Below are 27176 nucleotides of genomic sequence, written 5' to 3'. Positions count from 1 at the left end.
CGCCCGCCAGCCGGAAGAGCCGCGCGTTTCCGGGTTGGAGGCGGGGAGCGGTGCCGGAAGTACTCGGGGAGGGCCGAGCAGTCGGACCGGCTGCTGAGACGAACGCTTCACTGGGGCAGTCTCCGCATATCATGGGGAGATAGACGCTGCTGCCTGTGAGTCTTGGGCCCTGGCAGTTGAGGAATAAGAGCGGGAGGAGGGAGTCAGGACCCAGACCACAGTGGTCAGTGTTCGAAGAGCCAAATTGTGAAGGAGACTGGGCTGTGTGAGGAATCAGGCTCGTGGGACGGGACTGAGGGGCTCGGGGATCGGAGAAGACGCGGCTGTGGGGACCTGGGCTCCAGACGGGACTTAGGGAACCGGGATGGATGTGAGTTCTCCCGCACGCAAGGGAAAGCGAGTTGAGAGAGATAGGATTATGAGGATCCGTGCTTCTAAGAGGAGAGGGTCGGAACTGAACGGGGTGTGAAGACACGGACTCCTGAGAGGTAAAAGCGAAGCTGTTAGGACTTGGGCTCTTAAGCGGCAGAAGCGGAACAGTGAAGACCCAGGCTTCTAACGATTCAGAAACAGGGCAGCGAAGACAGGTTCCTGAGAGGCAGGAGCGGTAAGAGAACATTTGGGTTTGGGAAGAACAGGAGCGGGCAGTGAAGACGCGCTTCTTTGGGGACCGGATCGGGGCTTGCAGACTCCGAAGTACCTGAGGGAACAGGACTATGAGGACCTGAGATCCTAAAAGCGGAGAGTGTAAGGGGCTGTGTCTGTAAGTAGATCAGCCTCCAAGGGAAGGGGAGAGAGTTTGAAAAAGACATAGTGATCCTTCCCCCATCCCCTCATATTCTCTGAACCGGGAATGGTAAAGGATGTATTCAGGGGAAGACGACTCCTTCACGCTGCCTATTTGGCTTTTGGCAGGCTTATCGTGTCAGAACGATCTAGGAAGCCAAGCATCTTCGTTTTCTGCTCCTTCAGGAGTAGCACTGGTGTGAAGTTAAAGCAGTTTGAACTCAGTTGTGTACTTTATAAGTGCTTTAAATCCCATTCCACTCAACTCCGATATTTAGCATAGATCTCTGCATTTCAAAGAAGAGAATGACAGAGATGGAGAGACCCCGGAAATATCAGGCGTCCCCCCACACCCCCGGGCTTGCAGCGGCTTTATGTAGGAGGATATCTGTTTCTCTGTTCCCAGACCAGGGTTTGGAACAGCAGCGGTGAAAGCACCAAGTACTAACCACTAGACCACCAGGGAACTCCCAAGATCATCTTTTATAAACTCATATTTTACCTCTAAGGAGGCTAAAGTCCAAACAGGGCTTAGGGTTACACTGAGTCAATGATTGATTAGATGGAAATTTTGTTACAGTACCCTGCTCTGCATAGCAAATGGGAGAGGCTCGGTTAATACTCCTTGAAAACATGCTTCTAGAATCTTTGCTCTAACTTCAAACTCAAGAGGGAAATTTTTACAGATTTAAGTACTTTGAGTCTTGTTACTGTATTGACATTGATGCAGTGAATGTCACTTACCAGTTAGGAAACCATTAAATGAAGCCCCTTCCCTCTCAAAAATAGTCATTTAGAAAGTTCATATAGGTAAGTTGTATCCTGTATTTTTAGCATAAGCATTTACTGGAAATAGCCGCTTTCAGATAAGGATGGTGGAGAGACTTGGACTAGTCACTTCCCTTCTTCAATAATACCTTTTACTGAAACTTACTCAGACTAACCAAACACCATCATAAGCACTTTCAAGTATTAAATCATTTAATTACTGCTTACTGCCCCACCAGTTAGATATTGTTAATCCCATGGCACAGATAAGGAAATCAGTGCAGAGACGTTAAATGTTTCCCTGAAATCACATGGTACTAAGTGGCCCAGACCCAGTCAAACTCAGGTGTTTGAAGTTTTTTCTGCTTTTCTAAGTGGATTCCTCGCCTTGTCTCAGTTTGCCCATCAGCAAAATTGCATCCTCATCTATCTTTGGAAAATGTGCTACTTATTTCACTCATTTGTGGCTCTAGCATTGATTGAATTATTATAATAGGATTTCTAAGAATGTACCTGATAGAGAATCATTGTGTTAGAGTGGATATGAACATAGAACATATTACTTTTAGGTCCCGGGGAGGCGGGTGCTGCTTTCATGGCATGCAGAAATTCCCAAACCAAGGATCAGACTTTCACTGCAGCAGTGGCAATGCCAAATCCTTAACCACTAGGCCACAAAGAAACTCCAGAACATGTTATCCCTCCCCCCCCCCCCCCCCCCCGCCACAGCTGCACCAAGGCATGTTTAAGTTCCCAGGCCAGGGATCAAACCCATGCTGCAGTTGCGAACTATGCTGCAATTGCAGCAACGCAGATCCTTTAACCCACTGTACTGGACCTGGGATCAAACCTGCCACAGGTTCATGAATTCAAAGAACATAGTACTTTTTACTCAAGGTGTTTGGGGGAAGTCCCTAAGTACTTTGGAAACAATATATCGGCTGTGTTTACAACCAGTACCATGAAACAGGTGTGTTGGAAGCAGAAGACAAACTTTAAAATCAATACATACCTGTCGTGGTGCAGTGGTTAACACATCCAACTAGGAACCATGAGGTTGCGGGTTTGACCCCTGGCCTTGCTCAGTGAGTTAAGGATCCCCCGTTGCCATGAACTGTGGTATAGGTCAAAGACGCAGCTCGGACCCCCAGTTGCTGTGGCTGTGGCGTAGGCCAGCATCTACAGCTGCGATTAGACTCCTAGCCTGGGAACCTCCATATGTGCCAGGAGTGGCTCTAGAAAAGGCAAAAAGACCCAAAAAAAAAAAAAAAAAAAAAAAAAAAACAGTACATACAGACTTAATTTTAAATCTTAGATACTAGTTGTTGGAGTTGGAGGGAACTTTAGAATTTGCCTGGTCCTTCTAATTATGTAGAAATTCTGGTTAAAAGGAGCTCACATAACCCAGTGGTAGAACTAGGATAGCACTCAGCCCAGCTGACTTGAGTCTTTTTTTTTTCTTTTTTTGCCACACTCATTGCATGTGGAGGTTCCCAGGCCAGAGATCAAACCCCAGCCATCGCAGCACCCCAAACCACTGCAGCGATAACACTGGATCCTTAGCTGGCTGTGCCACAAGAGAACTCCACTGTTCTTTTTTTAATGTCTGTAGTAATAAGAATGGTTATAGGATGTCACCAATACATAGCAAGATGGGTGAAACCTTTTAGGTTTTTTTTTTTTTTTTTTTTCTTTTTTAATGGCCACAGCAATGCCAGATCCTTTAACCCACTGTGCTGGGTCAGAGATTGAACCCACACCTCTGCAGTCGGATTCTTAACCCACTGCACCACACTTCTACCTTTTAGTTTTTATATACTGATTTTTATAACTAAGATTTAAAACAGGAGACTATATATATAATATTAGCTTTTTTTTTTTTTTTTTTTTGTCTTTTTAGGGCTGCACCTGCAGCATTTGGAGGTTCCCAGGCTAGGGGTGGAATCAGAGCTACAGCTGCCTGTCTACACCACAACCACAGCAACTTGGAATCTGAGCCATGTCTGCGACCCACACCACAGCTCATGGCAATGCCCATTCCTCAACCCACTGAACGAGGCCAGGGATAGAACCCACAACGTCATGGTTCCTAATCGGATTCATTTCTGCTGCACCATGACAGGAACTCCAGCAAAAGTTTTAAATTGCACTTATCATGCACCACACATTCTTCTAAGTGCTTTAGATGTATAAATTCAGTGAATTGCCACAATCATATGAGGTACACTTTATGATTAACTGTATTTTTCAGATGAGGAAATTGAGGCATAAAGAGATTAGGTATCCTGCTAAAGGACATGAAGCTAATAAGTGGCAGAGTTGGTACTTGAACCTAGACGCTGCCACCATGATCATTGTACTGTACTACCTCTCTGTTAAGTTGAAATTGCCTAAGCAGGATCAAATTAGAAAACAAAAAATTCCATATTTGTGTTCCTTTCAGGTCTCACAGATTGCAATTAATTGATTCTTTTTGGTTTATTTGCACTGGGAAATGTGCGCTCCTCTAGATACATCAAAAGCCAGTGAGGAAAGAAATAGCCAGGTAGGAAACCCATATCCTAAGTCATGCACCACAGTGATAGGGCTCCCATGCCCACAGAATGGTAGTCCCCTTCACGCCAGCATTCTGTTTAAATAATAAATTCCTAAACATTTTTTAAACAGGTTGTAAAAACAACTATTCCCCTATTCTCTTCACTTAAAAAAAAAAAAAATGTTAATGATCAGATGCCCAGAGAGGGCCACAGTCTTAAAACCACTTCAAATTCTTCCCTGTTGAGAGTTCCCATCGTGGCACAGCAGAAATGAATCCGACTCGGAACCATGAGGTTGCAGGTTCAATCCCTGGCCCTGCTCAGTGGGTTAAGTATCCGGCATTGCTGTGAGCTATGGTGAGGTCCCAAACATGGCTTGGTTCTGGCTTGCTGTGGCTGTGGTGTAGGCTGGCAGCTGTAGCTCTGATAAGACTCCTGGCTTAGGAACCTCCATATGCTGCTGATGTGGCCCTAAAATGCAAAAAAAAAAAAAAAAAAAAAAGTCTCCCCTGTTTTGTTACCCTCTGAAAAGTCAGATCCTAGATTTCCCTGGTGGCCTAGCAGTTAAGGATCTGGCATTGTCACTGCTGTGACGTAGGTTCAATTCCTGTCCCCACCACTGTGGAACTTCGGCATACTTTGGGCAAAGCCAAAAAAAAAAAAAAAAAAAAATCAGAGTCTCTTGGTACAATAATAATAATAATAGAGTTAAAACTTGATTTCTGTTTGCAGTACAAGATTGCTAAAAGGAAAAGCAGGGCTTGTCATCCTTGCCTATCAACTACAGTTTAAATATGATGGGCGAAGGGAGGGAGAATAGTCTTGGATATTTAATTGAACTCCCAGGCACACTATCTTGTTTTCGTAAAAATCATTAAGTATTTCCTACTGTAGATCCCTGAGGGATAGATTTTCCCAACTTGAATCCCGTAGCACATGATTTCCACATAGTAGGAGCTAGTAAAGAGTTTCCTATTATAATCATCCTCTCAGACTGTCCCACATTTGATGCCTCTGTTTTTACTCAGTAGTACATTCCTATCTCTTGGCATTCTAAGGAAATTTGAGTAGCCCAAAGGCAGCTAGGGTACATTACATAATGGAATTCAGGTTATTTACGGTCACTTCATTCCATTGTGCTTGATCAGCATCATCTACAACTGGGCTAATGAAAGCTGTCAGTAAACAGGTAATTTGGACCATTTTGATAGGGTGTGATTTTTTTAAATTTATTTTAAAACTTACTTACCATGGGGAGTTCCTGTCGTGGGGCAGCAGAAATGAATCCGACTAGGAACCATGAGATTGCGAGCTCCATCCCTGGCCTCGCTCAGTGGGTAAAGATCCAGCATTGCCATGAGCTCTGGTGTAGGTTGCAGACTTGGCTCAGATCCTGTGTCGCTGTGGCTGTGGTGTAGGCCAGCAGCTGTAGCTCCGATTTGACCCCTAGCCTGGGAACCTCCATATGCCATGGGTATGGCCCTAAAAAAAAAAAACAAAAAATAATTTCCTTATAAAATTCACCTTTTTGTGGGTACAGTTCTATGAGTTGTGACAAGTGTGTCCTGTCATGTAAGCACTGTAGCACTCAAGTTACCTAACAGTTCCACCACCCCCAAAATTCTCATTCTCCTCTTTTGTAGTCAGACCCTCCCCCGTCCCAGACCTGTGGGGATCACTGATCTGTTCTCCATCCATATAGCTTTGCCTTTTTTGGAGTGTCATATAAATGGAATCAAGTCTTGTCTCTTTCACTTAGCGTAGTGCATTTGAAATTATCTGTGTTGCGTATGTTAGTAGTTCCTCCTTTTTGTTGCTGAGTAGTATTCCTTTTTATAGATAAACCCATAGTTTGTTTATCCATTTTCTAGTTGAAAGACATCTGAATTGTTTTGAGTTTTTGGAAATTTTGAATAATAGTGCTATGAACATTCACATAACTGATTTTTGTGTGACTAAGATTTCACCTCTCTAGGGTAAATACCTGGGAGTGGATTACCAGGTCATGATAAGTGTATATTTTATTTTGTAATAAACAGGAGTTCCCGTCATGGCGCAGTGGTTAACGAATCCAACTAGGAACCATGAAATTGCGGGTTCGATCCCTGGCCTTGCTCAGTGGGTTAAGGATCCGGTGTTGCCGTGAGTTGTGGTGTAGGTCGCAGATGCGGTTCGGATCCCACATTGCTGTGGCTCTGGTGTAGGCCGGTGGCTATAGCTCCAATTAGACCCCTAGCCTGGGAACCTCCATATGCTGTGGGAGCGGCCCAAGAAATGGCAAAAAGACAAAAAAAAAAAAAAAAAAAAAGAAAGAAAAGAAAAAAAGACAAAAAAAAGAGTGGGTATAATAAACAGCCAAACGATTTACCAAAGAGACTGCACCATTTTACGGTCACATCAGAAATGTCTGAGGAGTTCCCATTGTGGCCTGGCGGAACTGACTCCGACTAGGAGCCATGAGGTTTGATCCCTGGCCTTGCTTAGTGGGTTAAGGATCAAGCGTTGCTACAAGCTGAGGTGTACGTCACAGATGTGGCTTGGATCCAGCCTTGCTGTGGCTGTGGTGTAAGCTAGCAGCTACAGCTCTGATTTAACCCCTAGCCTGGGAACCTCTGTATGCCACAGGTGTGGCCCTAAAAACAACACAGCAAAAAAAAAGGAAATGTCTCAGGGTTTCAGTTGCTCCACATCCTCTTTAGCACTTGTCTACTTTATTTTATTTTATTTTATTTTAATTATCTTTTGTCTTTTTAGGGCCGCTCCCAAGACACATGGAGGTTCCCAGGCTAGGGGTTGAATCGAAGCTGTAGCTGCTGGCCTACACCACAGCTACAGCAACACCAGATCCGAGCCGCGTCTGTGACCTACACCACAGCTCACGAGCAATGCTTGATCCCCAACCCACTGAGTGAGCGAGGCCAGGGATTGAACCCGCAACTTGATGGTTACTAGTCGGGTTTATTAACCACTGAGCCATGATGGGAACACCGATTGTCTATTTTATTTTTAATTTTAGTTATTCTAATAGGTATTCAGTGGTATCTCATTGTGACTTTATTTGGATTTCCCTAGTGAATAATGATATTGAGCATCTCTTCATGTGTTTATGTGCTGTCCGTAGGTCATCTTTGGTGAAGGACCTGTTCTTTTGCCCATTTTTTAATCAGGTTGTTTGTTTTTTTATTGAATTTTGAGAGCCCGTTATATACCCTGGATACAAGTTTTTTGTCAGATACTTGATAATGTAAATATTTTCTCTTAGTCTGTGACTTGTCTTTATTTTCTTTGGCATAGCAGTTTTACATTTTGATTAAGTCCGCTTTATCAGTTTCTTTTGTAGATTGGGCTTTTGGTGTTGTATCTAAGAACTCTGCCTGACCCAAAGTTAAGGAGATTTGCTCCTATATTTTCTAAAAGTTTTACAGTTTTACATTTAAGTCTATGATCAGCTTGGAATTTATTTTGTATAAGGTATGAAATAAAGGTCAAGGTTCATTTTTATTGCTAGTACTGTATTTTTGTTATATTTTAAAAACAGGGATCAGTATTACCTATTTCTTCAGAAGAAACAAACCAAATAGTACTTTAATGTTTTTAATAGGTTACATATACACGTATTACAGAATTTGGGGTATACGATGAAAAATAAGTCTCCCACCTTGGTCCCATGAGCCACCCAGATACTGCTACTTTCCTGTCCCCCTCAAGACAACCATTGTTATCAGTTTCTTCTGTATCTTTCCAGGAATAATGTATGCATTTATGATTGTGTGTCTTTTAAAATAAATAAGAGTTCCTGTTGTGGCTTGGGGGTACCTGACTAGTGTGGCTCAGGGTCCACTGCCTCACTCAGTGGGTTAACAATCCAGCCTTGCCATGAGCTGTGGTGTAGGTTGCAGACACATCTTGGATCCCGAATTGCTGTGGCTGTGGTGTAGGCTGGCAGCTGCAGCTCCCATTCGACCCCTAGCCTGGGGACCTCCATATGGTGCAGCTTCGGCCCCAAAAAGCAAAAACAAAAAACAACAAAAAAAAAAACCCCACACAAAACCCAAAAAAAACCCCAATTATGCTTACTACTCTGCGTCTTGCATTTTCAGTGTATCTTGTAGGTCATTTCATGAGCTTTCTCATTTTTTAGAAACAGCCTTTTTTTTCTTACCTTTCATTTTTGGCCACCCTGAGGTATACAGAGTTCCCAGGCCAGGGGTCAGATCTGGGCCACAGCTGAGGCAAGGCCAGATCTTTAACCCACTGTGCCGGGCCAGGATTGAACCTGTGTCCCAGGGCTCTCAAGACGCCACCGATCCCAGTGCGCCACAGCCAGCGGGAAGTCCTAAAAGTAGCTTTATTTCGATATAAACATATCATATCATCTACCAATTTAAACTATACAATTCAGTAGTTTTTTTTGGTACATTCAAGGTTGTGTAACCATCACCATGGTCTATTCTAGATATCCATCACCCCTAAAAGAAACCGTATACCCATTAGCAGTTAATCCCTATTCCTCTCCCCCAACCTCTCAGCCTTAGCAACCACTGATCTACTTTTTTGTCTCTATAGATTTGTCTATTCTAGACATTTGATATAAATGGAATCATACAGTATGTAGTCTGTGACTGGTTTCTTTCACTTAGCATAATATTTTCATGAGTCTCATTCTTTTCCAGTGTACTCCATTATATAGTTATACCCTAGCCTATTTAACTATATCACTTTTGATGGACATTTAGGTTGAAATTCCTTATATGTATAGTATTCTATTCACATATAAGTTCAACTGTATATAAATTGCTAAAAACAGAACTATGGGATCAAAACAATGTAACTTTTCTTACTTTGGTGCATAGGGCCAAGTAGCCCTTTATAGAGATCACTAACTGATTTATATTTCCCTCACTCCAGCAATTTTTAAAACTTTTTTTTTCTTTTTACGGTTGCACCCGTGGCATATAGAACTTCCTAGGCTAGGGATCAAATCGGAGCTGCAGCTGCCGGCCTACACCATAGCCACAGCAACACAAGATCCAAGCCTGTGACCTATACCACAGCTCACGGCAATGTTGGATCCTTAACCCACTGAGTGGGACCAGGGATCCAACCCGCATCCTCATGGATACTAGTTGGGTACATTACTGCTGAGCCACAGTGGGAACTCCTAAAACTTTTTTTTTTTTTGTCTTTTTGTCTTTGTAGGGCCGCACCCTTGGCATATGTAGGTTCCCAGGCTCAGGGTCTAATCAGAGCTGTAGCTGCTGGCCTACACCACAGCCACAGCAATGCCAGATTCTTGACCCACAGAGTGAGGCCAGGAATTGAACCTGCAACCTCATGGTTCCTAGTAGGATTCGTTTCTGCTACACCACAACGGGAACTCCTAAAACTTTTTTTTTTTATGGTCATGCCTGTGGCATATAGAAGTTCCCAGGCCAGGAGCTGTATCTGAGCTACAGAAGCTCTGGGTCCTTTAATCCATTGCTCTGGCCCAGGGATTGTGCAACACTGCACCTCAGCAGCAGCAACCCAGGTGCTGCAGTCAGATTCTTTTTTTTTTTTTTTTTTTTTTTTTTTTTTTTTTTTTAGGACCACACCCACAGTATTTAGAAGTTCCCAAGCTAGGGGTGGAATTTTAGCTGCAGCTGTTGGCCTGCACCACAGCCACAGCAACACAAGATCTGAGCCACATCTACAACCTACACCATAGCTCAAGGCAATGCCAGATCCTTAACCCACTGAGCAGGGCCAGGGATGGAACCAGGGTCCTCATGGATACTGTTCGGGTTTGTTACCACTGAGCCATGATGAGAATTCCTGCATTCAGATTCTCAACCCACTGCTACCACAGTGGGAACTCCTCCAACAACTTATGAAATGATTAATTCTCCATAAAATTTTCAAACACAGTATATATAAAACTTTTTCATCATTGCCAAGTGGAGAATAAATAGTATCTTGTAGTTTTAATTTGCATTTTTATTATGAATGAGAATAAGGATCATTTCATTATTTTAAGAACTCTTTGAATTTCTTCTTCTTGTACTGTCATTTTTTCATAATATTTCTTTTGAGTATTAGTGCTTACTAATATGTAGGGTTTTTAAAAAATATATAAAAGTAATTAGTTAGCCCTTTGTCTAATGTATTTTGCATATATTTTCATTTGTCCGTTATGTTCATTGCCATGTAGACATTTTTATTTTTGTGTAATTGAGCATACTAGTCTTCTATATTATGGCTTCTGAGCTTTGGGTCATCTTTAGAAGGGCTTTCTTTACTCTTGAGAATATTGTTTTTCCAGTTTTAAAAATTGAGATAATTGTAGATTTATAAAAAATAATGCATCCCTTGTACACTTTGCACCACCAGTTTTTCCCAGTGATAACATTTTGCAAAACTTTTGTATAATATGACAATCAGGATGTCAACATTGATACAACCCAACAATCTTATTCAGAGTGCCCCAGTTTTACTTGCACTTGTTTGCTTGTATGTGTATGTATAATAAGTCCTATACAGTTTCATCACTTTTATGGGTTTATCCAGCATCGCTATCAAGATATTGAACAATTCCATCATAAGCACCCCTCATTGCCCTCTTATACCTACACTTCCCTCCCTCCCACCCAACCCCTGACAGCCTCACCGATCCGTCCTCTGTAAAATTTTGTCATTTCAAAAATGTTATGTAAATTGGAGTTCCCATCGTGGCTCAGTGGTTAACGAATCTGACTAGGAACCATGAGGTTGCGGGTTTGATCCCTGGCCTTGCTCGGTGGGTTAAAGATCTGGCGTTGCTGTGAGCTGTGGTGTAGGTCGCAGACGCTGCTTGGATCTAGCGTTGCTGTGGCTGTGGCGTAGGCCGGTGGCTACAGCTCCTATTAGACCCCTAGGCTGGGAACCTCCATATGCCGTGGGTTCGACCCTGGAAAAGACAAAAAAAAAAAAAAAAAGACAAAAATGTTATATAAATGGAATCACAATATGGACTCCTTTTGGATTGGCCTTTGCTCAGCATAATTCTCTGGAAGTTCATCCGAGGTGTGTATTAATAGTTCATTTCTTTTTCTTGCCGAGTAGTATTCCATGGTACGGATATTCCACAGTTTGTTTAATAATTCACCCATTAAAAGATAACTAATTGTGATAATTACAAATGAAGTTACTATGAACATTCATGTTCAGGTTTTTGTGTCAACATAAGTTTTCATTTCTTGGGAGTTCCTGTCTTGGCTCAGTGGAAACAAATCGAACCAGGAATCATGAGGTTGTAGGTTTGATCCCTGGCCTCGCTCAGTGGGTTAGGGATCCGGCATTGCCATAAGCTGTGGTGTAGGTTACAGACACGGCTTGGATCTGGAGTTGCTGTGGCTCTGACATAGGCTGGCAGCTGTAGCTCCAATTCCACCCATAGACTGGGAACCTCCATATGCTCTAGGTGCAGCTCTAAAAAGACAAAAAAGACCGAAAAAATTTTAAAAAAAGTTTTCATTTCTCTAAGATAAATGCCCAAGGCTGCAATTGCTAGGATATATAGTAATTGCATGGTTGTTATTTTTTCCCCAAATTTATTGAGGTGGAATTTGCATATAATGTATACATTATTAGCATATAGTTCCATGAGTTTTGATAACTGTAGCTAGCAGCTGTGTAATCAGCACCCTACTCAAGATGTTTAACATTTTACATCACCTCAGAAACCTCCAGCCCTCCCTTGTGCCGTCAGTCTCTGCACCATCTATCAGTAAAGACTTGTTTTTAGATCATTAGAGATTAAAATTTCATATAAATGGAATCATATAGTATGTATTCTTTTGAGACTAGCTTTTTTTACCTAAATATTTTAAGATTCTTTCCTGTTGTTATGTGTATTAGTAATTTGTTCTTTTTTTTCATTTTAAAATAAACTATTAGTTCAGTGTTAGATTTGCAGAAAAACTGGCAAGATAACGCAGTTCCTATATACTCTGTACCCAGTTTCTCCATTCTTAACTTCTTACATTAGTATGGTATATTCATTACAACTAATAGCCAATTAAAAATTTTTTTTTAATTTATTTTTTTGTCTTTTTAGAGCCCCATCCGTGCCATAGGGATGTTTCCAGGCTAGGGGTCGAATGGAAGTTGCAGCTCCCAGCCTACACCACAGCAACTCAGGATCTGAGCCATGTCTGCAACCTACACCCCAGCTCACGGCAACGCTGGATCCTTAACGCACTGAGTGAGGCCAGGGATCAAACCTGCATCCTTGTGGATGCTAGTCAGATTCATTTCTGCTCAGCCATGACGGGCACTCCATATACAGATAATATTTAATAAGGCTTTTTCATAGAACTTGCTCTAGGAAAACAGTTTGCTTTTATAACATTAGAACAATATTATGTTAACAATCTTTTCCTTTCCTGATTCTTCCTTTGGTAACATTTGAGGGAAAGGGAAAAGGAGTCATGGACCACATACCTTGTTTAAAAAAAAGTAATCCTGGTGCTGTGCTGCCCCCTTCAGCTTATTTTTGGCCAACAAGATTCTCTTGGTCATTTAACCAGTGCATGGTTAGTTGCTTTTATTAAGGGTAAACCAGGAGAAGATGATTTCTCCTATTAGAGAGACAATTTGTGGGGGAGGAACTCAGCACCTGGGGCAAGAGTAGAATAGATGCAGATATTCATTCAGGTTGCTAAGCTTTATCAAGTGCTGAAAACCATTGCCATGATTCTTGCATGTTCAAATTACACAATTTTGGCCAATAAAGTGTTTCATGTCCTGCTAGTTTATCGCTAACAATAGAGCATTCATTTTATTGGGAGAGAATCTTATGTTACTATTATCATCAATAATTTTTTTTTTTTTTGGCTTTTTAGGGTCACACTTATGGCATATGGAGGTTCCCAGGCTAGGGGTCCAATCGGAGCTACAGCTGCTGGCCTACGCCAGAGCCACAGCAACGCCAGATCTGAGCTGTGTCTGTGACCTACAACACAGCTCACGGCAATTCCAGATCCTTAACCCACTGAGCGAGGCCAGGGATCAAACCTGCAACCTCATGGCTCCTAGTCAGATTCGTTTCCGCTGCACCACAACGGGAACTCCAATAACTACTTTAAAATTTAAAGTAATTAAAATTTAATGTTTATTTTTTAATTAAGTGTATAGTTGATTTACAATGTTGTGTTAGTTTTAAATGTACAGCAAAGTGATTCAGTTATGTATATACATACATCCATTCTTTTTCAGATTCTTTTCCCGTATAGGTTATTACAGAATATTTGTAGAGTTCCCTGTGCTATATATATAGTAGGTCCATGTTGATATCTGTTTTATATAGTAGTATGTATATGTTAATCCCAAATTTATTATTATTATTTTTTTGGTCTTTTGTCTTTTTAGGGCCACAACCACGGCATATGGAGGTTCCCAGGCTAGGGGTTGAATCAGAGCTGTAGCCGCTGGCCTAGGCCAGAGCCATAGCAACACCAGATCCGAGCTGCGTCTGCGACCTACACCACAGCTCGTGGCAACGCCAGATCCTTAATCCACTGAGCGAGGCCAGGAATCGAACCTGAAACCTCATGGTTCCTAGTCAGATTCGTGTTCCTTTGCACCACGACGGGAACTCCCCTGTTAATCCCAAATTCTTTTTTTTTTTTTTTTTTTTTTGCCATTTCTTGGGCCGCTCTCACGGCATACGGAGGTTTCCAGGCTAAGTGTCAAATCGGGGCTGTAGCCACCGGCCTACGCCAGAACCACAGCAACGTGGGATCCGAGCCAAGTCTTCGACCTACACCACAGCTCATGGCAACACCAGATCCTTAACCCACTGAGCAAGGCCAGGGATCGAACCCGCAACCTCATGGTTCCTAGTCAGATTCGTTAACCGCTGCGCCACGACGGGAACTCCCCAAATTCTTAATTTATCCCTCGCTCACACCTTTCCCTTTTGGTAACCATAGTTTGTTTCCAAATCCTGTGACTGTTTTGTAAATAAGCTCATTCATTTCATTTTTTTTAAGATTCCACATATAAGTGATATCATATGATATTTGTCTTTCTCTGATTTATTTCACTTAGTATGATAATCACCAGGTTCATCTCTGTTGCTGCAAATGACATTGTTTCATCCTTTTTTTAGCCAAGTAATATTCCTTTGTATATATGTACCACATCTTTATCTATTTCTCTGTCAGTGGACATTTAGGTTGCATCATTAATTACTTTTAAAAGTTATATATGAAAAAGATAGAGGATTTTTTCTTGGTACCCAGTAGAGTTAAGGAAATGTATCTCTGCATTTAGTTTGCCTGGATCCTGGTCTTTGAAGATGTGCCAGGCCATGCAACTGAAATGATTCTGTGGAAGGGTGGTGCTTGATGCCAGTTGTTCATTTACAGGTAGCTTTTGAAAATGGCTGCCTCTCATTTCACCGGGCTCACAGCTGTTGCTGATGTAATTAAAGATCTAGACACTCAGATAGCTGTAAGTAAGCTCCTTGAGGCCACTGTGGGCAGAACTTGGTGAATGTGCTTCTAACCTTGATGACATCAAAGCTGAGGTCCACAGAGTCAGACTCATGGCTCTAAAATGAAGAAGTCTTGGCTACTCCAGGCTAGGGACTCTGCATGTATTTAAAGATTGCTAACACTCAGAGAAAATTTGTCTTTGATGACAGTGAAGAGCTTACTGTTAACAGTTGCTAAAAGTCATGTTTATTAGGCATAGCTCTGACATAGACTTAAGCATGTTCTGGAATGCCAAAGTGAACTAATCTGTTTTCTGAAGTTTTGTGACTAGGTTTCAAATATGTGATTGTGCCATGATTTCTTTGAATTTAACATTAATTGATGTTCAGAAATAATGCATGTGCTACTTAACCAAGTATTCTATTTTTACAAAGTCTTCAAAAAAAAATCTTTCTTATTCTTGTTTATTTTTGTATATAAGATTCCTCCTTTTATTTACTTTCTTCCTTATTTCACTTGTATGGACTATTTCATTTAGCTTTTGGAGAAGAGATGGTTTCTAAATATCAGGTGAGAGCAATGAACATTCTTCATTCCTTCCAGTTTTAATGTTCAGGTATCAAATGAAGACCCTTCAAAGTCTGACACACCTTGAAGAATTTTACTTTCAAAACTCATCCTTTATTACATGTCCTTCCGGAGCTAATTCTCTTGTTTTCCTTCTACAGTTGATTGGCCTTGGTCCTCATAGCTCCAAAAAGAAACAAGATCTCGATAAGCTCTATGAGCTGAAGTCCAAAGCACGGCAGATTATGAACCAGTTTGGCCCCTCAGCCCTAATCAACCTCTCCAATTTCTCATCGATAAAACCGGAACCAGCTAGCACCCCTCCACAAGGCTCCATGGCCAATAGCACTACAGTGGTAAAGATCCCAGGCACTCCTGGGACAGGAGGGCGTCTCAGCCCTGAAAACAATCAGGTATCATCCTCTTTTTGTTCTCTGTGAGCACCTCTTATCTGTTCTTTGAAGCAGTAATACTTTGAGAGATGTCCGTCTCAGATGCAGCCTCTTCCTTTCAGCTAAGAAAGACGGTCTTTTCCCTCCTTTGGACTTCTGAAGTTCTTTATCAAAATATCATGTATATTTAGGAATTCCCTTGTGGTGCAGTGGGTTAAGGATCTGGCATTGTCACTGCTGTGGTTTCGGCCACTGCTGTGGTATAGTTTCGATCCCTGGCCTGGGAACTTCCACATGCCACAGGCATGGCAAAAAAAATATGTATATATATATCATGTACATTTATCAGTTTTTACTTTGTAGTATTTGTGTGTGTGTGTATATATATTTATTTATCTATATACACAGGCATACATAAGTGCATTAACAAAACACCTTGCCTATGACAGGTATTTATATATTTACATATACATATATGCTATATAATTGTTAAATAAAATAGTTTAATAATTAATGGATTCTTATTCATTATTCCTATAATAAAAGTACTCTTGCCTCCAGTGTTTTTCTCCTACTAGTTCATTTAGCTGCTGCCATTTTTTAAAAATTGAAGTATAATTTGTAATGTTGTGTTAGTAGCTGCTGCCATTATGCGTTTTCTGCAATGCTTCTAAAATCTGACCCACTCTTTCTCCTTATGATCCTGATTCTGACCTCCATAGCCATAAAAAATAAGTATAATCTCTTGACTTAGGCCTTGTAGGCTGGGTAGAATCAGATGGCAACATTTCAAGAGAATGGGGGGAGGGTCTAGTGATGGTAAATTGGAAGGATTGGGCAGATAGGCAGGAGACCGACCCATGCTGAATGTGGAGCTGGAGAAGAGCAGAAGGTAAAATTGTATAGGTAGGGTTACAGCAGAACATTTTGGGTCTACAATAGTTTCCACTGGAACTTTTAGTTAGTAAACAATCTGTGCAAATATTTAATGAGTAAAAGAGACATAATAAAAGTAGTATGTCTTAGGAGGATTAACTTGACAATGAAAGGGCAAGAAATGTAGAAAGGGGGCAGATTTGGAGGAAGACCAAGTCTAAGACTTTTGCAATAAATCAAGATATGTAGCAAAGGCTTGAATTAAGTGATAAAGGTAGAATGGATAGATCTGAGACATTATTAACACATTTTTTGTCTTTTTTGCCATTTCTTAGGCTGCTCCTGGGCATATGAAGTTCCCAGGCTAGGGGTCAAATTGGAACTGTAACCGCTGGCCTACGCCAGAGCCACAGGAACGCAGGATCTGAGCCGCCTCTGCAATCTACACCACAGCTCACGGCAATGCTGGATCCTTAACCCACTGAGCAAGGCCAGGGATCGAACCTGCAACCTCATGGTTCCTAGTCGGATTTGTTAAACTGAGCCACGACGGGAACTCCAGCACATGTTTATTTTTAAAATTATCTTCTATTATCCTTATTTCCAATGTTATACATACTTATCATGAAACTTTAGAAGAACAGAAAGAACAAATAACCCATAATTCTACCACCACCCAAAAGTAACTGTGGTTAACATTTTAGTGTATGTCTCTTTTTTTTTAATGTATGTCTTTTTGATCTTTTTTCTTTAGCTTTTTTTGTTTTTATGGCCACACCCATGGCATATAGAGATTCCCAGGCTAGGGGTCAAATTGGAGCTATAGCTGCTGGCCTACACCACAGCCACAGCAATGCAGGATCCGAGCCGCATTTGCGACCTGCACCACAGCTCACGGCAACGCCTGATCCTTAACCCACTGAGCTGATCGAGGCCAGGGATCAAACCCACAACCTCATGGTTTCTAGTTGGATTCCTTTCTGTTGTGCCATGACAGGAACTCCATTTTTGATCATTTTTTAATGACATAGATATGGATGAAAGGATATGACATTTCCTTTATGAAAGAGGGATCATATTTGTGTATACTTGCACAAATATTTGGTTTACAGAGATCAACACATATTCCCTGCCCTCAAGGAGCCTTCAGCCTATTATGTCAGAAACAGACAAGTTTGAGAGTTCCTGCTATGGTGCAACAGGATTGGTGATGTCTCTGCAGCACCAGGACACAAGTTCGACAGCTGGCCTGGCACAGAGGGTTGAGGATCCGGCATTGCCACAGCTGTGGCATAGACAGTAACTGCAGCTCGAATGTGATCCTTTGTCTGGAACTCCATATACCGCAGGGTAGCCAAAAAAGAGAAGACCAGTTTTGGGTTCCCTGGTGGCTCATCAGGTTAAGGACCTGGTGTTGTCACTCCTGTGGCTTGGGTCACTGCTGTGGCACAAGTTTGATCCCTGGCCCTGGAACTTCCACATGCTGCAGGCTCGGCCAGGTAAAAAAAAAAAAGGAAAGAGGGGAGTTCACGTTGTGACGAAGCAGAAACGAATCTGACTAGTAACCATGAGGTTTCGGGTTTGATCCCTGGCCTCACTCAGTGGGTTAAGGACCTGGTGTTGCTGTGGCTCTGGCATAGGTCGGCAGCTACAGCTCCAATTAGACTCCTCGCCTGGGAACCTCCATGTGCCGTGGCGCAGCCCTGGAAAGACGAAAGACAAGAAAAAGAAACTGACAAGTTTATAAATGTACACAATGGTAGAAGGGTACACAGAGTACAGTAGAGGCCAAAGGAGGAAGTGGTTGCTTTTGCCTGGGTAGGCTAGGAAAAGCATTAGACAGTTTGTCACCTGAGCACATAGGAGGAAGGGTGGAAGAGCATGTCCGATGTCAGCAGAGGCACTGTATGATTTGTGTGGTCAGAAAATTACACATTAATGTAGCATTTAATAAACTACCTGACAGATGTTGGCCTCTCTTCCATATTGTTCTTTCTGCCTTTCCTTAGGCTACTTCTATCTTGAGAACATAGTCTTTCTTTTCCTTTTTTTTTTCTTTTAGTAATACCATCAGGTACGCCAGATTGATAATTCTTTGGAAAGTAGAAACTAAACCCAGCAAGTTGTCAGTCTTCATTATAGGGTAATGAGTTTGTTTGTTTGATACTTGGCTGAAAATTGTTCTTCCAATTAACTCTAGGTATTGACCAAGAAGAAATTACAAGACTTAGTAAGAGAAGTGGATCCTAATGAGCAATTGGATGAAGATGTGGAGGAGGTAAAGTGGGGTTGGGTACCCTAGAGACTGTGTCACTGAGAAGTAGTATTGAATAGCTGTTAAGAACACAGACTTGGAGTTCCCCTCGTGGCGCAGTGGTTAACGAATCCGACTAGGAACCATGAGGTTGCGGGTTTGATCCCTGGCCTGCTTAGTGGGTTAAGGATCCGGCATTGCCATGGGCTGTGGTGTAGGTCGCAGACGCTACTCGGATCCCGAGTTGCTATGGCTCTGGCGTAGGCCAGCAGCTGTAGCTCCGATTAGACCCCTAGCCTGGGTACCTCCATGTGCCATGGGTGTGGCCCTAGAAAAGACAAACAAAAAAGACAAAAAAAAGAAAAAAGAACACAGACTTTAGAGAGTTCCTTTCATGGCACAACAGAAACGAATCTGACCAGGAACCATGAGGTTGGGGGTTTGATCCCTGGCCTCGCTCAGTGGGTTAAGGATCTGGTATTGCTGTGTTGCTGTGGTGTAGGCTGGCGGCTGTAGCACCAACTGGACCCCTAGCCTGGGAACCTCCTGGTGCAGCCCTAAAAAAGAAAAAAAAAGAACACAGACTTTAGGAGTTGCTACTATGGCACAGTGGGTTGAGAATCCGACTCTGATGGCTTGGGTTGCAGCACAAGTGTGGGTTCAGTCCCCAGTTTGGTGCTATGTGGCTCAGATCCAGTCCCTGGCCTGGGAACTTCCATATGCTATGGGTGTGGTCATAAGAAAAAAAAATAAATAAAAGCACAGACTTCAGAGGCAAACAAATCTGAATTTGAGTTTTGGTTCTGTGGGTGAGATTCAGCTTCCTCCTGTGTTGGTAGGAAGTCTTAACAATTTTCAACTCACTTTTAACAATTTTAATTGTTTCTAGAACATTCCTCCATATTTCTAAGTAGTATATTTAAACATATTTTTGGTTAATTAATTTTATAATAGTCATAGACTTCCTATTATGGTAGATGAGAATTTTTTTTTTGGGGGTCTTTTTAGAGCCACACCCTCAGTGTATGGAGATTCCCAGGCTAGGGGTCCAGTCGGAGCTACAGCTGCCAGCCTACACCACAGCCACAGCAACTCAGAATCCAAGCCGAGTCTGCAACTTACACCACAGCTCATGGCAAAGCCAGATCCTTAACCAACTGAGCAAGGCCAGGGATCGAACCTGTGCTCTTGTGGATGCTAGTCAGATTTGTTGCCACTGAGCTACAACGGGTACTCGGAGAATTTGTTAAACCACTGTTACATGTGCCACATGTGTGGAGAAGTTCCTGTCGTGGCTCAGTGGTTAGGGATCCCGACTAGTACCCATGAGGATGCAGGTTCGATCCCTGGTTTCGCTCAGTGGGTCAAGGATCCGGTGTTGCTCTGAGCTGTGGTGTAGGTTGCAGACACAGCTTGGATCTGGCATTGCTGTAGCTGTGGTGTAGGCCAGCAGCTACAGCTATGATTTGATCCCCAGCCTAGAAGTTTCCATATACCATGGATGTGGCACCTAAAAAGACCAAAACAAAACAAAACAAAACAAAACAAAAAACCTTTAGAATATGAAAGATGAAATTCTCTTGTGATGCTGTGGGCTAAGGATCCAGCATTGCTGCAGCAGCTCAGGTTGCGGTTGCTACTGTGGTGCAGGTTCAACCCCTGGCCTGGAAAATTCCACATTCTGTGGGCGTGGCCATAAGTAAATAAATTAATTAAATAAAGGAATGAGGAATTAGTGATTCACTTGTATTTTCCTACGTAATTCAGAAGAAGATATAGGGGGGTGGGTAGGGGTGGGCTGGTTGTTCCCTGCTGGGTAGAAATACAGAAAGTACATCCTCAGAGAGGTGTGAGTTTCTCTCCACCTGGTTAATGAGTTGATGTCTTTCTTTTGTTGTCCTCAGTCCTTTTCCCCACCTTCGCTCAAATGTTGATTTCCAGACCCTCTGCTAGAAAACCTGACTAAATATGCGGTTCAGTTGTCCCAGCAACAGGAGCCTACCCTGCCAATGTCTTGGTTACTCTCCCCCACCTTTTTCCCCCAGATGCTGCTGCAGATCGCTGATGATTTTATCGAGAGCGTGGTGACAGCAGCCTGCCAGCTTGCTCGGCATCGCAAGTCCAGCACACTGGAAGTAAAGGATGTCCAGCTGCATCTAGGTAGGTGGTCTCATTTCCCCCTGAGGGATCCACACTTTAGTTCCTTTAGGAGCCTGCAGGAACCTGATCAAACTTTTGGACTTTGGGGAGTTCCCTTCATGGCTCAGTGGTTAACGAACCTGACTAGGATCCACAAGGACGTGGGTTCAATCCCTGGCCTCGCTCAGTGGTTAAGGATCCAGCATTGCCGTGAGCTATGGTGTAGGCTGCAGACGCAACTGGGATCCTGAGTTGCTGTGGCTCTGGTGAAGGCCGGTGGCTACAGCTCCAATTTGATCCCCAGCCTGGGAACCTCCATATGCTGCAAGTGTGGCCCTAAAAAGACCAAAAAAAAAAAATTTTTTTTTTTAATAAAAATAAAAGGAAGGAAGGAAGAAAGACTGGTAACTTGTAGTGACAGTCTTACAGGGATGGTAACTTCCTAGTGACAGTCTTATAGGGATAGTCATGTCCAATGGCACAAGGACATGGAGCTATGATGTGGACATGCCTGTGTCTATATCTGTATCTCTATGTATTTATCCCAGGCTCTGGGATTATGCCATTGAAGGCTCTCAACCACCCACCCGATCACATGGTTATTTCTGTTGTTACTACCATATAAAAGATGAAGAAACTGAGACCCAACATCATACTGCTCCACAGTGAAGCAGTAGAGCTGGGACTTGACTCTTAACTCCACCTTGTTTGGAGTGCCTTTCTGTTCCTGCTCCTTTGGATTTGAGAGGGGTTACCTTGAGCATAGGGGGCAAGACCATTGAAGAAACAGATAATGTTCCTTTCCTGTAGAGCTGCATGGAAACCATAGGACCCCTACACTCAAAGTTTTGACTCATTTACCTCTTTTTTCTTTGCAAGAAGTTCAAATGGTGTTCTTTAAAACCTTGGAGGCGTCATATGCAATTCCCCCATTTGTGTTGCATAGAACCCTCGGCAGAGTTCCTGTTAATTAGTTCAGTTGATCACCCAGATTAGTCCTTCTTGACCCTTGTCTGAGGGTCACACTGCCCCTCATGCTGCCTTCCTGGTCCTCTTAACTCTGTGTGGGCCTCTTCCTTGCAGAACGCCAGTGGAACATGTGGATCCCAGGGTTCGGCTCTGAAGAAATCCGACCCTACAAAAAAGCTTGCACCACAGAAGCTCATAAACAGGTGAGAAGTCTTCAGGGTCTCAGGGCAGCCACATCAGAGCCCTTGAGCTGTGTCTCAGAGGGAATGCACACAGCTACCATCACTGCAGGTGTCACTTTCCCCAAAGGCCAGAGAGGCCAAGAAGCAGCAAGGCTCCATGGGAGATCAGCCTGATATTTCCTGGGTGCTTTGCTGTTCCCACATGGAGTCTCAGGTCTTTTCCTCAATTCTGATGGGTGTCACTTAAAGCAGTTGATTCTAGGTTTTTCTAATATGGGTGGAACTCACCACCACCACCTCTCTTTTATGAAATCTTCCTTCATTGTTGCTGATTTGAACATCATATTGAGGGAATTTTAAGGAAAGCAGAAGTGTGTTGCACTTGTGCTAGGAGGTGACACCCAGGCATTCGGGCCTCTTTCCCAGCTTAACTTTTGTCCTCTGTCCATCTTACTGCAGAACTGAGGGGTCAAGCTGTCTCTGTCATTGGTCAGTCTGATAGCAATGTTGGCCTCCATTTGACAAGTCTTAATTTAACCAGATACTCTGATTGGAAAGTAGGCTTTTTCCAAGCTTGACAGGCACAAGTGGGCAGTCCTGGCTAAATATACCTTGCTTTTCCATAGCCTGGGGTCTCTGGAGCAGGGGTGTTTATAGAGCTCATAGAGAAGCCCTACAAGGAGGCCACCAACAGCCTGCATCAAAGGATTGCAGTGTTCTTCAGAAGGCATTGTCTCTGGTCCCAAATGTTCAGCCTTATTTATTTATCAGTCAATAAATTTTATAATGTTGAAACAATCGCTTAGTCAAAAGGACTAGGCAAAGGCAAGTCATTAGTTTGGCTGATAATAGTAAAATTTGAAACCCATGATCTAAATGTTTCCCTGATGGATTATAGTGGAAGACGTTGGGGTCACTGGGCAGGACATGCCTGCCGCATGTAGAAGTTCCCAGGCCAGGGATCTAACCCCTCGCCACAGCAGCAGCCCAAGCCACGGCAGTACGTCGGATCCTTAACTCCTTGAGGTCATTTTCCTTCATTGTATATCATCGAGTGTGAAATGTCAGCTTCTTTTTCTTTCTTTCTTTTTAATAGGGCTGCAACTGCAGCATATGGAAATTCCCAGGCTAGGGGGCAAATAGGAGCTGCAGCTGCCAGCCTATGCCACAGCCCCAGCAACACCAGATCCGAGCCGTGTCTGTGACCTACACCATAGCTCACGGCAGTGTTGGATCCTTAACCCACTGAGCAAGGCCAGGGATTAAACCTGTATCCTCATGGACTAGTTGGGTTCTTAACCTGCTGAGGCACAATGGGAACTCCTCAGTTCCTTTTATGTGTAGCAACAGGCTTGAAACACAGGCCTCATCACTGTTTTATTATCATCAGAGAAACAGTGGGGAAGGGAGGATAAGCATAGAAAACATGTTTTGATGGCCTGTCCCTTAAATCCTCAAAAGGCAAGAGCTGTCACCTTCTACTTTTTAATTTTTTTTTTTTTGTCTTTTTTTGTTGTTGTTGTTGTTGTTGTTATTGTTGCTATTTCTTGGGCCGCTCCCGCGGCATATGGAGGTTCCCAGGCTAGGGGTTGAATCAGAGCTGTAGCCGCTGGCCTACGCCAGAGCCACAGCAACGCAGGATCCGAGCCGCGCCTGCAACCTACACCACAGCTCACGGCAACGCCGGATCGTTAACCCACTGAGCAAGGGCAGGGACCGAACCCGCAACCTCATGGTTCCTAGTCGGATTCATTAACCACTGCGCCACGACGGGAACTCCTACTTTTTAATTTTTGCCATACTGCTAGCATAGAGGAGTTTGGGTCTTTTGGTCAATAAAATGGGTCCAGTGGCCTAGTGAAACATTTCTTAGGACCCCATAGACTGTGCTTGAGCCAAGAGTCTGCTGAGCTGCCCTGTGTCTATAAATTCCTGAGGGTTTCAGCCTGTGGTGCAGCCACACATAGATGGTCTAGAAAATTCCTGACTCTAACTTGTGGAATTGCTTATTTCTCTCCTTTCAGAGAATGGCATTGATCCGGAAAACAACCAAGAAATAACACATGGAAAGGTCAGGGAATGGACAACAATGTATTTGGAGATACTTGAGCTGAGACCTCAGCCATCTCATCCTTGGATTTTTTTTTTTTTTAATGCTTTACAGAGAAGCATATATTTTTTATTAACAGTGCAGCAATATCTATAATGACTGAGAAGATCTGCCAAAAGAATAAAGCCTCCTACCCCAACTTCCAGTCCCATTTTCCTCCCGTCTCAAAGAAGAGCAGTGTATCTTCCAGAGAAGATTTTATTTGGTTTATTATATAAGTGATTGACTAGGGGACAAAGCATTATGGTCTTGTTTGGTGAGGCAGTATTAACAAGATTTTAGAGATTTTTTTTTCCTTCTCCCTTCCCCTTTTCCCTGTACTTTGTAATGTCAGTGTTTATATGAATATGATTTTCATTTCCTTTTCCAGAATAAAGAAGTTATTAGTCAAAAGACACAGGGTGTATGGCTTCTAGCCTTTAAAATGCCATAGGATAAGCAAGGCTGGATGTGGCTCTTTAGTCAGCAGATGGCAGCACCATTATTCATTTCTGTGATGGAGGCAAAACCCAGGGATTTTTCCATTATTTTTCTCCAAGGAAGGCCTTACCACCAGGAGAACTTTGAGTCCAGCTTCTCTGCCATAAGAATTGAGCAGGGTGACCTTCTCTCATGAGCCCCAAACTGAAGAGGCATCCTGGTTTTGGGAAATCCATTCTTGACCTGCTCTTCTGGAACTTCTGGATTTTATCCTTGACCCTAAGAAAGGATGGCAGCGGCCTTGAGGAAAGGCCTTTCTGTGCATGCGCCTATCTGTTCTTAGTTGTTGCTCTCCCTGATCCTGGTATTTTCAGCATCGTGCGGAGGAAACCAGGCCCCTTGAGACCTCAAGGTCCTGACCTTCAGTGGCACCTGGCATCATCCTGTTTTGTGCCCAGCATAGCTCTGGTGGATTGTGAGGATTCCATGGGAGCGTGGCTCTTCCACCCAGGGGCCACCAGCATGGGCACATCCACCTTGCCCTGCTTTGGGCCTCTGCCTCCTCAGGCTTGGTCCGGGGTGGGCCCCTGCTTTTTGTTCTCTCCCGCTTTGAGTTTGACCCCATGACCCCTCTCTTCACAGCCTCGTAGATCTCTTGATGTCATCATTGCTGTTGGCTGATACCTCAAGGTAGTGAGTGCCCAAAGAGGCAGCCAGCTTTTCCCCTTCCTCCAGCAGCACCTGTCGCTCAGCCACCAGGTCACTGTTGTGGCCTGCCACCAGGAAGAGGATGTTGAGGGTTTTCTTTCTCCAGAACCTCCTGCTGCCGCTGGGGGACGCTGTCAAAGCATGTTCTATTTGTGATTACAAAGGTGAAAAAGGCCTCCCGCCAAGTTCCAGCAGTAGGAGCAAGTCACTGGTCTCCGCAGGCAAGAAGGAATCCAGAATTAATTTTGAGTCTTCCATTGAGGACAGAAGGGGACAAGGGAATCAGGCAGTTTAATGGAAAAAGCCGGGTAGGGTCAAAAGACCACGGTTCTTAACCAGCTGTGTGACAGGTGAGTGGCTCCATCCAGCTGCGCTGTCTTGTCCTGTGTGCACACCAAGAGGCTTGTTCATTCAGTGAGTATTTATCTGCTGCACCGCTGCCCCTGCCAGGCATGGCCTACAACGATGAATGGAAACAGGAGTGATCTTGCCATTGGGTGAAAGGAAAACTGCCTCTGTGACAAGGGCTGCAAAGGAGAGGCTCCCAGGGCTGGGGAGGGCGTCTGTGCAGTTGAGCTGTAATTTGAGGGACCCAGGGGAAGGCACGGGGATCACTTTATTTTTTCTTTTTTTCCTTTTTTGTCATTTCTAGCGTCACACCCGCGGCATATGGAGGTTCCCAGGCTAGGGGTTTAATTGGAGCTGTAGCCGCCAGCCTATACCACAGCTCATGGCAACTCCGGATCCCTGACCCACTGAGCGAGGCCAGGGATTGAACCTGCAACCTCATGGTTCCTAGTCGGATTCATTAACCATTGAGCCACGACGGGAACTCCAGCATCACTTTCATACCACATGTGTGCCAGCTCTGAGGCAGGGTTGGTGGGGTGTGATGAGCCAGGTCATGCAGTGTCTTGCAGGTCCCAGCAGAGTGGGCTTTACCCAAAAAGTAGCAGGAGCCATTGAAAGATTTTAAGCAGAAGTGTGACGTGGTCAGATTAGCATTTTGAAAAGATCACTCTGGCCAGGAGCGGATAGAGAGGACACTTGTGCAAGGAGAGGTTCATGTTCGTTGCCTGGACTGAAGTGACTGTGACAAAGTGGAGAGAAGGAGGAAATTTGACAGCTGTTCCAGTGAGGCACTTGCAGGCCTTAGTGACTGGATGTGGGGGTATAGGAGAGAGGGGTGTCACCAAGTGATCAGGAAGGTCTTCCGACTTGGTGTCCACATCTCTGGTGTAGCTCAGTCCCCTGGCCTGGGCAGGAGGCCCTCCACCTTGCTAGCTAAGTAGCCACGTCTACTTGATTCCCAGAGCCTAGTACAGTCTGAGCACACAGAGGATTTAATCCTTGCTGAGCGGTAGCAGGGCTGGTGAATTCCTGCACTTCTGCGTTGGGAGGGTCTTGGTAACAGTGCTTATTGGGTGCCAAGCACCTTCTGTGAAGAAAAAAATATTTGTCAAGCACATTGGAATATCTCATTTAATCCCATTTCCAATGAGGAAACTAAAATTTAGAGAAGTAATTTACTCAAAATCATGAAGGTAGTAGTGATGGTGCTGGGATTTCAACTAACTTCCTCTGACTCTAGAACCTGCACTCTTTTTTCTTTTTTTCTCCAATGTTTAAAATTCTGTTTTTTGGAGTTCCTGTCGTGGCTCAGCAGAAATGAATCTGACTGGGAGTTCCCGTCGTGGCTCAGTGGTTAGCGAATCCGACTAGGAACCATGAGGTTGCAGGTTCGATCCCTGCCCTTGCTCAGTGGGTTAACAATCCGGTGTTGCCGTGAGCTGTGGTGTAGGTTGCAGACGTGGCTCAGATCCCGCGTTGTTGTCTCAGATCCCGTGTTGCTGTGGCTCTGGCGTAGGCTGGCAGCTACATCTCTGATTAGACCCCTAGCCTGGAAACCTCTGTATGCTGTGGGAGCAGCCCAAGAAATGGCAAAAAGACAAAAATAATAATAATAACAATAATAAAGAAATGAATCTGACTAGCATCCATGAGGATGTAG

General features: G+C 43.6%; 1 protein-coding gene across 3 annotated transcripts; it reads left to right on the top strand.

The window, feature by feature from the left end:
- Nucleotides 26–24434, top strand: TAF12 (TATA-box binding protein associated factor 12). Of its 3 annotated transcripts, XM_021095677.1 has the most exons (7): nucleotides 43–155; nucleotides 14480–14564; nucleotides 15277–15528; nucleotides 18584–18661; nucleotides 20683–20797; nucleotides 21860–21948; nucleotides 23952–24434. In XM_021095677.1, exons 2-7 carry the CDS (start codon nucleotides 14493–14495, stop codon nucleotides 23985–23987), a joined length of 642 nt encoding a protein of 213 aa, XP_020951336.1. In that variant the 5' UTR covers nucleotides 43–155; nucleotides 14480–14492; the 3' UTR covers nucleotides 23988–24434. The 3 variants fall into 3 exon arrangements, with proteins under 3 accessions (XP_020951337.1, XP_020951336.1, XP_020951338.1); XM_021095678.1 differs by lacking the exon at nucleotides 14480–14564 and having other exon boundaries at nucleotides 26–155; XM_021095679.1 differs by lacking the exon at nucleotides 14480–14564 and having other exon boundaries at nucleotides 62–607.

This window comes from Sus scrofa, chromosome 6 (assembly GCF_000003025.6).
Source record: "Sus scrofa isolate TJ Tabasco breed Duroc chromosome 6, Sscrofa11.1, whole genome shotgun sequence".
Lineage (NCBI taxonomy): Eukaryota > Metazoa > Chordata > Mammalia > Artiodactyla > Suidae > Sus > Sus scrofa.
This window is presented reverse-complemented; position numbering and strand designations above follow the sequence as displayed.